The sequence below is a fragment of the Camelus bactrianus genome, chromosome 3 (genome assembly GCF_048773025.1).
Source record: "Camelus bactrianus isolate YW-2024 breed Bactrian camel chromosome 3, ASM4877302v1, whole genome shotgun sequence".
NCBI classification, from domain to species: domain Eukaryota; kingdom Metazoa; phylum Chordata; class Mammalia; order Artiodactyla; family Camelidae; genus Camelus; species Camelus bactrianus.
Genome location: NC_133541.1, coordinates 94,100,198 through 94,117,501, shown reverse-complemented (window position 1 = coordinate 94,117,501; position 17,304 = coordinate 94,100,198). Strand labels below are relative to the sequence as shown.

General features: G+C 35.6%; 1 protein-coding gene across 2 annotated transcripts in view; it reads right to left on the bottom strand.

The window, feature by feature from the left end:
• HSPA4 (heat shock protein family A (Hsp70) member 4) overlaps nt 1–17,304 on the bottom strand; it is a 40,082-nt gene that overhangs the window by 14,035 nt on the left and 8,743 nt on the right. Inside the window, exons 1-8 of one of the 2 annotated variants that reach the window (XM_045507720.2) lie at nt 15,831–15,888; nt 15,638–15,738; nt 13,843–13,983; nt 11,131–11,253; nt 7,980–8,079; nt 7,246–7,379; nt 4,993–5,237; nt 1,180–1,256 (exon numbers count right to left, since the gene is read on the bottom strand). In XM_045507720.2, coding sequence (XP_045363676.1) covers nt 1,180–1,256; nt 4,993–5,237; nt 7,246–7,379; nt 7,980–8,079; nt 11,131–11,253; nt 13,843–13,983; nt 15,638–15,718 — 901 coding nt within the window. In that variant the 5' untranslated portion in view covers nt 15,719–15,738; nt 15,831–15,888. Of the gene's footprint in view, nt 1–1,179; nt 1,257–4,992; nt 5,238–7,245; nt 7,380–7,979; nt 8,080–11,130; nt 11,254–13,842; nt 13,984–15,637; nt 15,739–15,830; nt 15,889–17,304 lie in introns of those variants that run through there. The other variant, XM_010971611.3, reaches the window with a different exon arrangement.

The window sequence follows — 17,304 nt, the reverse complement described above, 5'->3', positions numbered from 1 at the left end:
GTATAACATCTAACCACAATAAAATAACTCACAGATGTATAACAAAATCTCACACTCCTTACCCCTCCACAACACATGCACACATGCATAGCTGTGCGTCAGCTAAAGCAGACAGTTACGTTTTGATGCTCAAAATAATGAGGGCAGGGCACAACAATGTTGGCACTTAAGAGGTGAGGGTCAGAATACCAAACGTCCTACAGTGTGTACAAGTCCTGCAATCTCAGAAACAGTCTCATACAAGTTATTAAAACATCAATAGTTACGCTAGCCACAGAGAAATAAATGGGCCTCAAAATACTGGATTATTCCTAACATCACGTAAGAAAAAAAAAGTTATTCAGAAGCACATCTAGTCCCCACCCCAGCACTCCAATCAGAGCATAAGCATAGCCCAGATTATAACACAAGTACAGTCTTCTCACATCAGAAGGTATGCAAACACCAAGGCTCTGCTGTCACTCATAAAATACCTCTTAATACCACCTGGTTTCCTGGTCATATTTTATGCAACACTGACAATTTGTTGAGAAGGGCTATTTAAAGAAATGGGCTATCCTAGTATGGAAAGAACATGCCCATTTTGTCATAATCATTCTGATTTAATAGTTCAGCCTGTGTCAAGATTACAGTACATCTCAACAGTATGAAACAGTCAGCAACTAGGGCAAGAACAGACTTTAGGAAACGGTTTGTCAAAGCTTTAGGGGAATATTAGTAAAATACTTCCAAATCAAACTTCCACCTTTAGCCCAATATAAAATTAAAGCATCCTATTCGATTAAGTACCTGGTTATCATATCCTCCCTTTACTTATCTCTTGTTCAGCAAAAGATTCACTGACAGATAAACCTACACGACTACCAATGTAACATTGCTAAAAACAATTTTTACCACCATGAAGTAACTGAGATGTTAAATCCATCTTTGAATCTGAAGTAGGTTTCCTGGGAAAACTATTAGATTTCCCTAGACACTATCATCAAAAGATTACTTGGGTGGGGTGGAGGGTACTTCAAGAGTAAAGCAAGATAAAAACAAGTTCAATATAGCACTGAGGTAGTTCATAAAGTGAAAATCCATATAAACTGAAAAAAAGAGTGACATTTTCCAAAAAGAGTAACAGACATCATTTTCCAAAGAGCACAAGATGAACAATTCAATCACAAAAATACTTACTGGCCTGTTCCAAAACACTCCGAAGTGGTGGCTCCACTCGAGCTAAGAGGTCATCACACATCTCCAGAAATTTGCCTCTATGAAAAGGGGGGGAGGGGGATTAAATCACATTCCACTTTTTTGCAGAATAAATGGCTACAGTCAAAAAGACAGATAAAAAGTATTGGCAAGGATATAGAGAAACTAGATCAGATACACATTCCTGATGGGAACGTAAAATGATGGGAAAAGTCTGGCAATTCCTCAAAGTGTATAACATAATGTTCCCATATGACCCAGCAATTCCACCCTAGGTATATATCCAAGACAAATTAAAACATGCGATCACAAAAAATCTGAACATGAATGTTCACAGTAGCATTATTCATAACAGGCAAAAAAGTGTGAAAAACCCTAAAGTCCATGAAGTGTACTCAGCAAAAAGGAAGGAATACAATAAAAGGGACTGATACATGTTAAAACATGGATGAACTTTTAAAATGTTACACTAGATGAAATAAGTCAATCACAAAAGGACATATATAACTGCATTTATATGAAATGTTCAAAACTGGTAAATCCAAAGAGACAGAAAGTTGTTAACAACTGCCTAGGGCTTGGGGAAGGAAGAAAAGATGGGGAAAGACAGCTACTGGGTACATGTTTTTTCCCTTTAATTGCTATTTTTTAGATTGGTTTTAGGTTTATAGAGAAATAAACCAAAAGCATAGAATTCTCATATAACCCTTATCCACCAGACCCAGTTCCCCTATCTTGCATTAGTGACATACCTTCCTAACTGATGAGCCAATACTGATACATATGACAGTATAAATTAGGGCTCTACAGGGTTTGACAAATGTTTAAGTATCTACCATTACAGTACCATACTGAGTAACTTCATTACCCTAAAAATCCTCTGTACTCCACCTGTTCATCCTCCCTCCCAACCACTGATCTTTTTACTGTCTCCATAGTTTTGCCTTTTCTAGAATGTTATATGGTTGGAATCATACAGAACGAATGTAGCCTTTTCAAATTGACTTCTTTTGCTTAGAAATACGCATTTAAGGTTTCTCCATGTCTTTTCACAGCTTGACAGCTCATTTAGAGATTCTTTATGAGGTGATTAAAATATTCTAAAATTAGGTTATGGTAATGGCTGCACAATTCTGTTAATATACTAAAATTATACTGAATTATATACTTTAAGTGTGACTTTTATGAATTACATCTCGATAAAAAAAAAGTAGAGGTACAGAACATAACCACCAGAATGGCAAAAATTCTAGATGACTAATACCAATACTGGTGAGGATGTATAGCAACCAAAACTCTTGACATGTTGGTAGGAATTTAAAATTACTTTTATTCCTAATAGTAAAAAACTGGAAAGAGCCAGTGTCCTTCAACAGAAGAAAATAATAAACCTACAATGTCAGACTAGGTAGCAACACACAAGAAAGAACAAATGATATATCCAACAACTAAATAAATTCCAAGTTCTATGCTGAGCAAAAGAAGCCTTACAGAAAATACTATCTACTCTATGATTCCATTTATAAGAAGTTCTAGAACAAGTAAGTGTAATCTATAGCCCCTAAAAATGGAAAACTTTATCACCTCTTGGGGATAGACGCCTTAGAAAATTTTTTAAAGATGACAATAGTGGTTTACAAACATGTATGCAGTTGTCGAAACTCAGCAAATGACACTTAAAACTTGAGCATGTCATTATATAAAAGTGTATCTATGGTAAAATATTATAAACTACAAGTATTAAACTCTGGTTAATATGCATACTTAAGTGTATAGACATACATCTGTGAGTTAATTTGATACGCATCAATAGATAAAAGGATAGACAGAAGGATAGATAAACAGGTATGTGATAAAATAATAGTTAATATATTGGGGGGACGGAAATAGCTCAGTGGTAGAGCACATGCTTAGCATGCATGCGGTCCTGGGTTCAATCCCCAGTACCTCTATTTTAAAAAAAAAAAAAAAAAGGACAGTTAATATCATCAGTAGAACCTAAGTGGCAGGATAAGGACAGTCACTGTAAAATTCTTTCAGTTCTGCATATTTGAAAATGTCCATAATAAAAACATGAAAAGCAAAAGTATAGAGAGCATTCTAGAAGGATGGCAGTAGCAGTGGTAGAGGTTGGCTCTTAAAAAAAAGTTTTATTGACATAATTCACATACCACAGAATTCACCCATTTAAAGTGCACAATTCAGTGGCTTTTAGTAAACGGTGAATTGTGCTAATATTGCCATTATCAATTTTAAAACATTTTCCTCACCCTAAAATATAACATTTTCATCACCACTAACTATTATTCTCCCAATGCCCCACCAATCCCTTAACCTTAGGCAACCACTCGCTCTGGACATTTCATACAAATAGTGTTACATAAGGTGTAGTCCACTGTAACTTCTTTCTTTCATCTAGCATAAACTTTTCAAGATTCTTCCATGTTATAGTATGCATCTGTACAATATTTTTAAAACTGCCAAATAAAAAATAATATTCTATTGTATTCCATTGTATGGACATACCACCTTTTGTTTACCTATTTTATCAGCTGATGGGCATTTAGGCTGTTTCCTGTTTTGGGCTGTTATGAGTAATGCTGCTAGGAACATTTATGTATGAATTTTTGTGTAGACGTGTTTTTCTCTTGGGTATACACTCACAAGTGGAATTACTTAATCATATGGTAACTGTATTTTACTTATTTTTATGTGAAATATTTCTGAACTTTTAGAAGGGAAGTGTGCACTTCCACTACAGATGCACTGGACACACTGAAAATAGTTTGGCAATTCCTCAAAAAGCTGAACATAAAATTGCCACATGACCCAGCAATTCTACTCCTAGCTATACACCCAAAAGAACTGAGAACAAGGTATCAAGTAACTTATTCTTGAATATTCATGGAAGCATTCTTCACAATAGCTAGAAGGTGGAAACCCAAACGTCCACCAATCGATGAATGGATAAATAAAATGTGGTACAGCCACACAAATGGAGTATTATTTGCCATGAAAAGCAGTGATGTACTAATATATACTACAACATGGATGAACCTGGAAAACATTATGTTAAGTGAAAGCCACACACTGATTCCCCTTAACAGATATACACAGAAAAAAACTGCTGTTAAATAAAAAAGAAAATCATCACTTTCAAGTAGAAGAAAAAGGTGACTACAAATTTGGTTACCAGGCACAATAATCTAATTCTAGCAGATTAGAAGCAATTCTAGTTCCATCTCAATTTTCTGAGGATAGCTCAAGCCACATTTCCCTGAACAAACCATCAGTCTTGCCTGAATTCTACCAGTAGAGTTCACAACTTGAACAACTAAGCAACCTAACCAGGTTAAGAGTAACATTCTGGGTATTGCGGAGAGTAGTCTTGAAATATCAATTACCCAGAATTCTTACAGTATTGTACAAGAAGACCTGTTGTCCTCAAGTGATACTGAACGACTCAAAAACAAAACATCAATTTCTCAATGACAAAAGCAAATTCAGTGCATTAAAGTACTTTGCCTTGAACTTATGAAAACTGGTAACTCATGCACACATAAAGAACTACCAATTTCCTGGAATATTCAATTATTCAGAAAAACACAGTAGTCTACACATCATTAAAATAACCAAACCCAGTCTTCACGTAAAAGGCAGGAACCTAAATTTTTACCTACAGAACTGAAATGATCATGTAACAACCAAGATGATTTCGACCATTAGCTAATTAAGGCTAATACAAGTAGAGAAATACCACAGTTCAATTTACCATCAAAATATTAATATGGTTACCTATTCATAGTTCCAGATACATCAACATCATTCATAAAACATTCGATGCTCAAAGGAAGGTCTGAAGCATTTGCACTCATCAATTTCTTTAGTTTCTCACATTCCTGAGACAGTCGTAATAATGCACGGATTTTGGACTTTATGTCTAGCTTGTATTTCTTCCCAAATTCTTCACAGAAGTGATTTACTAGCACCTCATCAAATTTTCTGCCTCCCAGTGTTGTGTCAAATGCAGTGGCCAGAACCTTTCAAAAAAAGAGGATAATTTTAAAACTAATCCATCAATTTAAAATTTCATCATGATATATATTTAACTGGTAAGTTTTAATAGAAAGGAGTGGAAGGGACATGAAGGTTAAAACAAGGCAACAGTGCATGTGTCATTTAATCATGGTTACAATCACTATGAAAGGAGACATTGTAATACGCGATTTACAGATGATGTTACATACCTATGCAGATCAAATAATCTGTAAATCACAGAGACAATAAGTGGTAGAAGTAGAATTAAAAACCTGATCTCAATTCCAAAAGCTGTGCCTTCTCCACAACACCATTCTGACTCCAAACAACAATTACAATCCAAGGCCAGATACACTAACATGGCACATACAGTTATAGTTTACCACAAAACTGTAAATACCAAAGGCTTATTTAATTTAGCTCTGTGCAGTTTACCACCAAAAAGATGCAAAAGCCTTAACTTTGTTTCTATTTACCACAGAAGACTAATTAGCTTGAGTTATCTGTTTTCTAAATCTCCAGCAGATTAGAAGCAAACCAGTTACAACCAGACTTTAAAATAGAAGGTATGCTAAACAAACACCCTTAAAACAATCTCTTCAAAGATTAAGAAAATTTCCTCACAGCATTTAATATTATGTGAAGATTTTTTTAAAAAAGACATAGAATGGAATACAGTGTAATTCTAATTTTGTTTTCATAAAAGACTAGAATGAAATACACCAAATTGTTAAGAGTAGATTATGTTTTTTCTTCACACGTTTCCAAATTTGGTATGATTTTATAGTAAGTATTCTGATAATGAAATTTTAATTATAATTGGAAACGTGACAGGTGACAGCTGAGACTGAAGAATAATTTAGGGGGGAAAACAGAGCAGATAATCACGAATACTTATCACTCTGCCTCGAAGACAAGGTTTAACTAAGGCCAACATCTTCTGTTTTAAAAGCTGAGAGTATAGAATGGAATGCAAAAATAATCCTATTCGTGATTAAAAGTTTAAACATAAAGAATTATACTTGGTCCACATTTGTATCTGTAAAAATCACAAACCTCTTATTTCCCAACCACTCCAAAGACCTGCTTTCTTTATATTTAAAAAAAAACAACAACAACAACAAAAACAGAAACTAATAAACCAGAATCCAAGTTCAGCTTTCAAACGGGACTGTAACAAAGAGAAACAAAATGCCCTCCAAACCTAATACTTACTCTGGGATAGACGGTCCCCATCCAATCAATCCCCAAATTGGGGGAAGAAAGCCAGTTTAGACCTTGGCACCAAGAACCTCAATATACAAGCCAAATCATTAAAGCATATACTTTAAAAAAAAAAAACAAAAAAACTTGGTTCCTACAAAAATTCTAGATAAAACTACCAAGCTAGAGAACTGATTTTATACTCCACTGAGGAACTACCGTATATCATAAAATTCAACTCTGACCATCATCAAACCATCATCACCCTCAGGTTTCTCTTTGCCATTAAAATAGGCTAGACTGTTCTGTGTACAAAACTGCTTTCTCCAGAGCTCGAAGCTTTCCCAAAATCTAGACTATCACTCCTAGTCTGTTTTCTTCCGGTCACATAAGTTCTAGTCCCTCCAGCATGTTCCCAGAACACTCAAAACCTTAAGAGCAAAAAGAGAAGAGCTTCGTCATCTCCTCAATCCTTAGTGTAAGATATACCAAGGGATTACAAGTTAAAAGAATCCTGCAAGGCAAGCACTTTTTTTCCCCACATTATAGATAAGAGTAAATTCAGGAATCTTAAAGAGCTTTTTCCTCAAGGACTGTGCTCTTTGCTTCACACCATGTCAACTCCTGATAAATTTTTTTGGGCTTACAACTTCCACCTCACCCCTACACATCTAGTTTCTAGTTCAGATGGCTCAGAGCAAGTTCCCGTTAGTGAAAGAAAATTCTTTAATCAATTATTTTAAGTTGTCTCTAATAAATTCCTAATTACCACTTAAAATAGCCTTCTGGAAAAAAAAAAATACTTACTTTAAGTTTTCCTCTATTAAATGCACATACAGAAACTTGATAAGAAGAATGCCCCATGTCTACAAAAACTACATTTCTTGGTTTCTCTTCTAAGGCAGGAAGATCTTGCTTATAGATTCCATATGCAAGAGCAACTACATTAAAAAAAAATTAAACATAATATTATCATTTAAGTACTAAATTTAAAGTTCATTTAAGTAGAAAAAACAGAGTGCATACTGTCAACGGGACTGCATCACATGCTATGTCTTAGAAAGAATTAACATCTTCATAAGCTTTGCATGATTTATTCATGAAGAACATTAACTTCAAAGAATTAAATGCTGACAATCACTTAGCTTCCTAAACATTTCCAATTTCCAGTTACAATGATTGGCAATTTTCCCCGAACCACTGCCCCCACTTATCCAAACATATTTTCTAACATTTCTTCTACCTAACATGCCATCTCAACACTTCCACATATTCTGCCCTCTGAAATTCTGCTTTATACTCCACATCCATCTGATTCCACCTTTCCAAACAAGCATGTGATTAAATATCAAAGTAAGTACTACGAGGATACAGAAAAAGCACTTCTCAGATGAATCTTCATATGTGACAGAGTATCCAAAAATACTATGGTACACAGGTGTTAAGTGCTCCAAGCAAAATAAATAACAAGAAACCTAGGGTTTTAATATTTTACAACCTTCAAGACTGAGTAAGTCAGAAATTCTAGTTAAGTCTTTTACCTGCAGTAGTTTCATTCATTAATCGCAGGCAATTGAGACCAGCAATCTGTGTTGCATCCATCACTGATCGTCTTTCTGCATCAGTATAGAAACAAGGAACCTATTAAAAAAATTTGGAAGTTAATGGACATAAATTTATTCTGTTTACAATCAAAGAAGTATTTCAAACTAGTAGGGAAAAGTTAGACTACTAAGTAGTCTTGGAACAAATGGATATTCATGAAGAAAAATATTAAAAGCTGCATCCTTACTACACACCTGATACCAAAATGTATTTCTAATCAAAGAAATGTTTACAAAAAAAAATCGTTAAGTATCAGAATCGAAGGGAATCTTTACCATCAGAGTAAGAAGAGATTTTCTAAATCTAACACAAAGCCTAAAAGAAACAAGGGGGAGAGGTAGATTGATATATTTGACTCATTAAAAATTCTAATGACCGAATGGGAAAAATATTTGCGACTTACATCATAAAAGAGCAAAGAGCTAACATTCCTAATATATGAAGAACTACAAATCAAAATGAAGACCATAAACTCAAAACAAAATGAGCAAAGGGTAAGACTATCTCACAGAAAGGGAAATAGAAAATAGCTCATAAATTTTAAAATGGCCAAGTTCACTTAACGAGTGAAATATTTAAATCACATACATTTTGATACCATTATTCACCTATTTGAATTATCTAATACACCAAATAAGCTGTGCTGGTGAGGCTGTGGTCAAACAAATCCTTTCACGCATTGCTGATGTAAGAGTAAATTAGAACAAATTCCTTAAAAGGCAATTAAACAACAGCTGTTAAAATTAAAAATAACATCCTTTGTCCCAGCAGTTCTAGGAATTTAGCCTATAAATCCTATTAACTTATCACATAAGAGCAAAACGGTATTTGTTCAAGTTTATCCATTTGTAGCATTCTCTGCAATTAAAAAAAAATCTGGAAGCAACCTGGACATCCAACAAAAACAGATGAGTTAAACAGTTTATGGTACATGCATAAAATGGGACACTCTGCAGCCACTGAAAGAAATAAAGCACTTCTTACAGCTATGAAACAAATACAAGATAACCTGTCCAAAATTTGTTAAAAGAAAAATGAAAGTAAAAAAGAACCATGCCTATTTGCTTGGGTACATAAAAACCTCTCAAAAGATCTGTAACAAAGTGGTAAAACTGGTAACCTCTGGAAAGGAAAACTTACTTACTAGGTAGATGCTGAAGCTTTCTATACACCCTTTTACACATTTGATTTTTACACAAAGGCTGTAATTACCTTCCCCAAAAAATAAAGCTTATGTTTTAACAAAAATGATCAATTTATAAATAAAGTAAAATATGCCCTATTTAAATAGCAATCAAATATACCACAGTAACAGGAGGTAAAGCAGTGACTGTGCAGAAATTCACATACAGGCCATAGATGGCTATCCTTAGAAAGGTTGTAATGGCAAGACTGGCCCTTTCCTGGCATCTAGGAATTTAAATAATAAATAGCTCCCTAAATTGATAGAGAAATCTCCCTAAATGATAAAGAGTGTCTCACTACGCCTAAACTGTTTATACAACATAGTTTATGCTGCATATTTAATTTCCTTGCAGGAGTCTGGGATTTTGGTACATATGAGGCAGAGTATGCCTATGTGATTGACCCCCAACAGAAACCCTGGACTCCTAGGCTCAGGTAGAACTTCTCTCGTGTATAACATTTCATTTGTACTGTCACAACATGTTGCTGGAGGAATTAAGCAATTCTGGTGTGACTCCAATGGAAGCTTCCATCTGGTTTCCTCCAGCACTGTCCATGTGCCTTTTTCCTTTGATTTTGCACTGTATCCTTTAGCTATAATAAATCTTAGCTGTGAATATGGCTATTTTCTGAGTCCTGTGAATCCTCCTAGCCAATCATCACAACTCAGTGAAGTCTTGAGGACCCCAACACATGACTTAGTCAATCACCTTTTTTTTAAACATTTTTATTGAGTTATAATCATTTTACAATGTTGTGTCAAATTCCAGTGTAAAGCACAATTTTTCAGTTATACATGAACATACATATATTCATTGTCACATTTTTTTTCTCTGTGAGCTGCCATAAGATCTTGTATATATTTCCCTGTGCTATACAGTATAATCTTGTTTATCTATTCTACATTTTGAAATCCCAATCTGTCCCTTTCCACCCTATCATCTTTTAACTTAATCCCAAAAGTTGGAGGTCACTCAAGCATTCTGGCCTTTTTACATGAATTTCACTTGTACACTGAGTAAATTTCAGGATCAAAGTTAGGACTGTAGATGCGGGAAACGGAACAAACCTGCCAGTATAACAGAGATTTGGGAAAGACAGAAACCATCTAAGAAATACAGTGATTGTATTGAAGCTGAGCTCTTTAAAGGAAACAGCACTTTCATTCTTTGCATACCCAGAATGTGGATTATGAGTCATAAACCAATTCTTCCCGAGCAAAGTCAGTAGTACTTTATCTGATAGCCAAGCACCAAAGAATCCATCAGACAAAAGATTATGGGGTGAAATATACCGCCAACAGTCCTTGCTTTGCCAGTCAACACACCAACATTAAGACAAAAGAGGTTACAGCAGAGCTAAAGTATCAGATAACAACATGCAGTGAGGAAATTCAGCGGCAAAGCCAATACAACCACCCCAATTTCAACAGTCCCTAAGGACTCCACCATACAAGCACAACGCTACAAACAGCCAGGCTTCCACCTAAATAGGGATACAGAAAAGACAAAATGAAGTCTACTGTTGCTTTGCCTTTAGTGCTGGATACAGAAACAGCAAAGACATAGAGATAGAAATGGAGAAAAAGACAGCATTTCTAATTGAGAGTATTCAACTAATTCAACAAACAAGTAGCTGCCATGTGCAAGGCAGTATGCTAGGTGCTGGAAGGAATCTTTTTGGAAGAAGTGGGCTTAGAGGTAAGTCTTTAAATAGACAAAGTAACAGAAGCATGAGCAAAAACTAAGGAGCACAAAAAAAAAATTCAAGGAAATGAGAACTAGTTCAATTAATTCTTAAAATAGCCATTACAACCTAAGGCCAAAAGCAATTTTATTTGTAATTAACAACTTTTGCTTCCTCATCCAAGTCCCCAAACAAGGTGTAGGGATTCAAACTCACCGAAACAACACAGTCAACGACAGGCTTCTTAAGAACATTTTCTGCTGTTTCCTTCAGTTTAGACAAAAGCATAGCAGTCACCTGCTCCGTGGTAAAATTTCGCTCTTCCTCCATATATTTCACCTGCAATAAAACAACAAAAGAATCTAAACTTATTATATTTCTTCATATCCTAAAAGCCTAAAATGAACAATCTCTCACACTGTCAATGGAATATTATCTCAAAAGTGAATTAAGAAAGTTAGTTTTGGAAGCAAAAGTAACTTGAAGGTTACTTTTAGCTTTTTTGACATGCTTGCCAAGCTTGATACCTGGAGTTGGGACACATAAAAGATGTGATGGGACCACCAACAAAATTTGAGACTATTACCTGAGCAAAAGCAAGCTGGTATAGCTCACCATGATCCACAGTATCCCTTCAAAATGAGGTCTAGGGGTGGAAACTTTTACCATCTGAAATACTGTGCATGTTTTATTTTGTTTACTGAATTGACTTTATCGTCGTCACCCCAAATAGGACCTAGTCTAAAGACGGTTTTTGTCAGATTTGTTCACTCTCCTAGGCCCAAGTGCCAAGGACAAATCTGACACAATACTCATTAAAGAATAAATGATGAACAAAAGCTTCAAGATATCCTGCCCTGGATAAAAGTATGCAAATTTGACAAGTTACAAACTCTAAATGTTGAAAGACTCCCTAGAGTAAGGTCCCATTCTACATGCCCATATTCTCCAACTACAATTCAGACCAGAAAATGTCACTTTGTTCTTTTTGCTCCTGCTCTGACTGATCTAGAACACCATCTTCTCCTCACTCCCTAGTCCAACCATAATTTACTCTGGTTTAGAATTAAATCGTTTCTCACTTCACCGTATGATAAAGATGGGAAAATAACCCTCGTAGTAAGCCTCTTTCAAAGCTACCTCTTCTTCCCTCATTTGTTTAATTCTTCAACTACTCCAACCTCACTCTTGGACCCACTTGTTCCCAGGTCTTCTCCCTAGTCTCTTTCTCCTTTGGCTCTTACATCATCTCTGGCTAAATCTGCCAATATCCATCCTATTTCTTTTTCTTTTTTTTAATTAAAGTCCATACTTTATTGAGATTTCCTTAGGGTTTTTTTTTTAATTTAAGTATAGTTGATTTACAGCGTCTCAGTTGGACAGCAAAGTGATTAAGTTATACCTATATATCTATTCTTTTTCAGATTCTTTTCCACTACACATTGTAAGATACTGAATATAGTTTCCTGTGCCATACAGTAGATCCTTGTTTATCTATTTTATACATAGTAGTATGTATCTATTAATCCCAGACTCTTAATTTATCCCCAAGTTTGTTTTCCACATCTGTGAGTCTATTTCTATTTTGTAAATAAACTCATTTGTGTGTGTGTGTTTTTAAGATTTCACACGAGTGATATCATACAGTATTTTTCTCTCTGGTTTACTTTGTGTTAGTGCAAATGGCATTATTTTATTCTTTTTTTTTAAATCACTAAGTAGTATTCCACTGTATAAATATACAACAACTTTTTTATCTATTCATCTGTTGGTAGGCATTTAGGCTGCTTTCATGTCTTGGCTATTGTAAAATGTGCTGTTATGAACATCAGAGTGAATGTACCTTTTCGAATTACAGTTTTCATCTTTTTCAGATACATGCCCAAGAACAGGATTGCTAGATCATACGGAAATTCTATGTTTTAGTTTTTTAAGGAACTTCCATAGTGGCTCCACCAATTTACAGTCCCACCAACACTGTAGGAGTGTTCCCTTTCCGCCACACCCTCTTATTCCTTTCTTAACTTTAAGTATCACCCATTTCCTCACCTCTTTTTTCTCCCCTCCCCTGCACTCCAGGTTTATCCATTATTAGGCCCAATCAAACAGTTTTGAAATTATTACCAAAGATACCCTAATTAAACCCAGTGATCATTCTTCACTTATCAGAATTCTTCACTTTCAAAATTCAACTGAACTCTCAGCTACAGTGGTACAACTGACTACCTTTTTCCCACGATTGTCATCATCTCTAGGATTCTGAACCTGTTCCCACGATCCTTTATTTTTCCAACTGGGGTGTCACAAACACCAAATTCCCTTTCTGTAAACTCAGTCGCCTGGAGAACTCAAACACCCTTCCTGATTCCTCTTATCACCTCTGAGTGCAAGAGAGGCACATATGTCCACCCTACCAACCCCCCAACGTCTGAACTTTTTTTTATGATCAGTTCACCACATGCTTCACAAAGAGACTCTCCTAGATGTCCCAGAGATGGCAAAGACTAAACTCTCCTTTCTCCAAAAGAACACCACCTCTTTCCAATTCTACTGTCAAGAGTATGACTACATATTTCACTAGTTGGTGACTTTACAGGGTTGATTTCTTTACCTGGTCTTCCAAAAGTCATTCACTAAAATCATACCAGAAAGACTGCTGCAACAGTCAACAAGATGAGCAGCAATGGCAGTAACCTTCACACCATCACTACCCATCCGTCCAACTCATATTAACAGCGCCCACCTATGGTTCCCAAACAAAATCTAAATCATTCAAAAAATGGGAAATGGTCTTTACTAGCAAAAACCTTTCCTAAGCATTTGTAAGCATTTTCATTACAACTTGATATTAGAATATTACGATATGTAAGAACCTGACAAAATAAAACACAGTATTTTAATCATAAGGCTTTATCTTGAGAACCTTACCTTTATACCTGTTAACCCGGTGGGCAACTGCACAATATCATACGCAAGTTTAGATTTTTCTGCCTCCACAAATGGATCAGAGAATGCGCGGCCATGAAATCTTTTAAATCCTTGGACTGTGTTCTTTGCATTGGAAATCACCTGTGAGAAAAGATATCACAGTCAAAGAGTGGGAACACTAATAGCAATTAAATTAGGGAAAAAAGTTCAACACTCTCAGGATTAAATTAGCATCACTTTCATTCCACAAAGTTTCCTTCTGAATTTGTCTTCTTCAGCACTAAAGCTTTCTGAATGTTGCCTCCTAGCATGTGAAGTCAGGTGAGGAAGTTGTATAGGACACACAGTGGCAGAGCTGGGACCAGACTCCAGTTTGTCTTCTCATGAAGACAGGTCATTATGCTTATAAAAGTATTTTTTGTTATTAAACTTCCAATAAACATTTACATAAAATAACCTTTAGTTTTTAAAAATTACCATAGTTTGTGATTCATACTTTCCAGGAGTCAATTTGGCAATATCAATTCAGATACTCTAATGAAAGAAACTTATTAGCATAAAGGAAAAAAAGATGACACTAAGCACACAAAGATAAATGCAAATAAACTGACAGAATCTTACTTATCACAGCAGAAAACTGCAAAGAGCCTGGAGGGTCCATGACTGGGGAATGGGTAAATAAATTATGGTATATCCATACAGTGGTAAGATTATTTTAGAGTCTAGAAAACAAGTATCTGTATGGTATGATGTCACTTTCTTGGGGGGAGGGTAGAGAAAAACATATATATGCTCAGGTAGAGTACAAAAGGTTACACATTAAGGTATTAACAATGATTTCTGAATAATGGTAGTACAGTAACTTGCAATATCCTTATACTTCTGTATCTGTGTTTTCTAATTTCTTTAGAATAAACTATTGTAATTTATGGGGGGAAATGCTGGCTAAGATATTCCAAAAAAAATTAAGAATGAATTTCTGCTTAAGACTTACAGGCTCCTCTTTCCAATGCAGGAGTAAGTGTAACAAGTCTTTTCTGTAAAAACAATATGAGGCCTCCAAAGTGAGGCCCTGTTTCAGTAAGCTGCCAAATAGAAACTCATTATCACAATAACTACATCAACCTAAAACTAGGCAGCCAGTTTAGTACAATAACTATTCTCAATAGTGAAAGCAAGTTTAAAAGCAGGAAGAATTCACTGGAATTTTAGAAGGTGAGAATTTCTAAATAGCTCTGTACTTACCATCTACTATCCCCTAAAACATCTTGAACTTTTTCAAAGTAAGATTATAAAATACTCAATTTAATTAAAAATCAATTGGCCAAGCACCATTTTCTTGGGTTTACAAATCTTGGGCCCTCCCGGGTCCAGAAATACAGTTAATCCTTCTACATAATGCTCCAGGGTGAATCATAAACAGGTATAACATGCAACTCCTTAATTTTATAGCAACCTCAGACACTCGGGAAAATAAAACTCTTCAGGTTCTACTGCTCTGGTTACTCGGAAACCAGCAAGTATGTCAGGTTCCTGGATTAAAAGTAAACTAATGGCAAGTGTGCTTCTTCTGGTATGCTTTCCTTCCTTGAGAACCTTGATCAACAACATCAAATCTAGAGACAACACTGACCCTAAATATGAGTAAGATGAAAATCCAACAAGACAGTCTTTAAGGAACATTTAAAATACTCAGGAACAAGAAAACCTTGATCATGCAATACCTGGGCAAAATACACCCTAGTAGTTTGCATTAAACAAATTACACTGTTTGTGCTTTTTAAAAGCTACTTGCCTCTCCCTCAAGCACATGAGAAAAGACATCAGGTTTGTCTGTTTCAGTTGTACACCCAGGGGCTCCCAGTGCTGGACACATAATGGACACTGAAATAGTTGCTGAATGGGAAGGATGGACAAACCAGAGAAATAAGTCATTTTAGTAAAAAACAAAAACAAAACAACAACAACAACAAAAAAAAAAACTCTACCTGGCTTTTAGCTGCTGCTCCAATTGAACGATTCTTAGGACCAAAAGAAACGCAAGCCCTAGAAGATAAAATCATTTAAGCATCAAACCGTATTGAAACATTACATCCAAAACCAAAGCAAGCAAGATTTCTGAGTCTTAGCTTAAAAAGCCCTATAATTTTAACAGCACACAGTAAGTCTGTGACTTTGACCTTTCTGAGTAAAACTATCCATGGAATGGGCTGCTTCTCAGAATAACAGGAGATCCGTCATTCAGATGTCGAAGCACAAGTTTAATATGACCATGTGTCTAAAATACTACAGAAAGATGGAGTAACCAGTCTCCACTAACACCTAATTCTTTAAATCTGGTGTATATATAAATTCCAATATAAAATAATATACCCTCATATCAATACGTCAATTAAATGTCCTTTTGTTGTAGAACAGCTCATAACTTCACCAAGAGAATAGTCTATAAACCCTGAAAACAACTCTTTTCCTATTATAAGTAAGTAAAAAGTAATTTTTCTAGAACTAGCTTCTAGAACTAGGACTCAATTTCTGACAAGGAACCTGTCATTCTGACTTCTGAACACATTCTTCCAAATCAATTCATACACTTCCTGCTGGTTTGATCTATATGTTGCTTATTTTAGAAAGCAAAATTGAAACCTGCTTAAAGGTATAACTACTTTAAAACACTGTTTAAGCTTAAGAAGTCAGCTATACTGGAGCTGATGCTTTTGCTATCATGGCCTCTGTGCTTCCCTCTATGCTTTTCTCTCTAACTTATCCCTCTGGAACCTTGTCCCACGTTTCCTTTACTTTCACATATTTGTCGCCTCTCTTTCCAGTAGCTGTTTTCTCTCAACCTAAAAGACCAAATTTACCCACACCACCCCAAAAATCCTAAAAAACAAAGCTCTTCCCAGAGTCCATTTCCCCCTTAGTTACTTACGAAAAGCATTCTCTTCCTCCAACTCTAATAACAACCACTGCATAAATTTATGTGTACTATCTCATTTAACCCTCCTAAGCACTTTATTCTATCCTCACTTTAAAGGAGAGTCCAAAAATGTATTAACAAGTAAATTTATCCACAATCATACAATCTGCAAGCGTTCGGGCTCAGAACTCTAGATCATTTCTCCATACTTAACACGGTAGCTAGTTTTGACCCTCTCTATCCTCCCTGGACCCCTAATTCTTCCAATTTAGCAGAATGAATAAGAGTAAGGGCTCTGAAGTCATACTGCCTTGGTCCAAATCTGACCACGTTAGATGACCTACTACACTAAGTAGAACTGTTTCACTTAGATAAACTTACCACCCCTGTACAAACTGGCCATATGCTGGGCTTCTCTGCAACTCAACCCTTTCCAACCAACGGTGTAAGAACCCCTGTGAGCCAATCTCCCAGAGCAGTTATAGGCAACTATGAATATATATTAATATGCACAACCTGAGATCTCATCGGATTTCCTACAAACC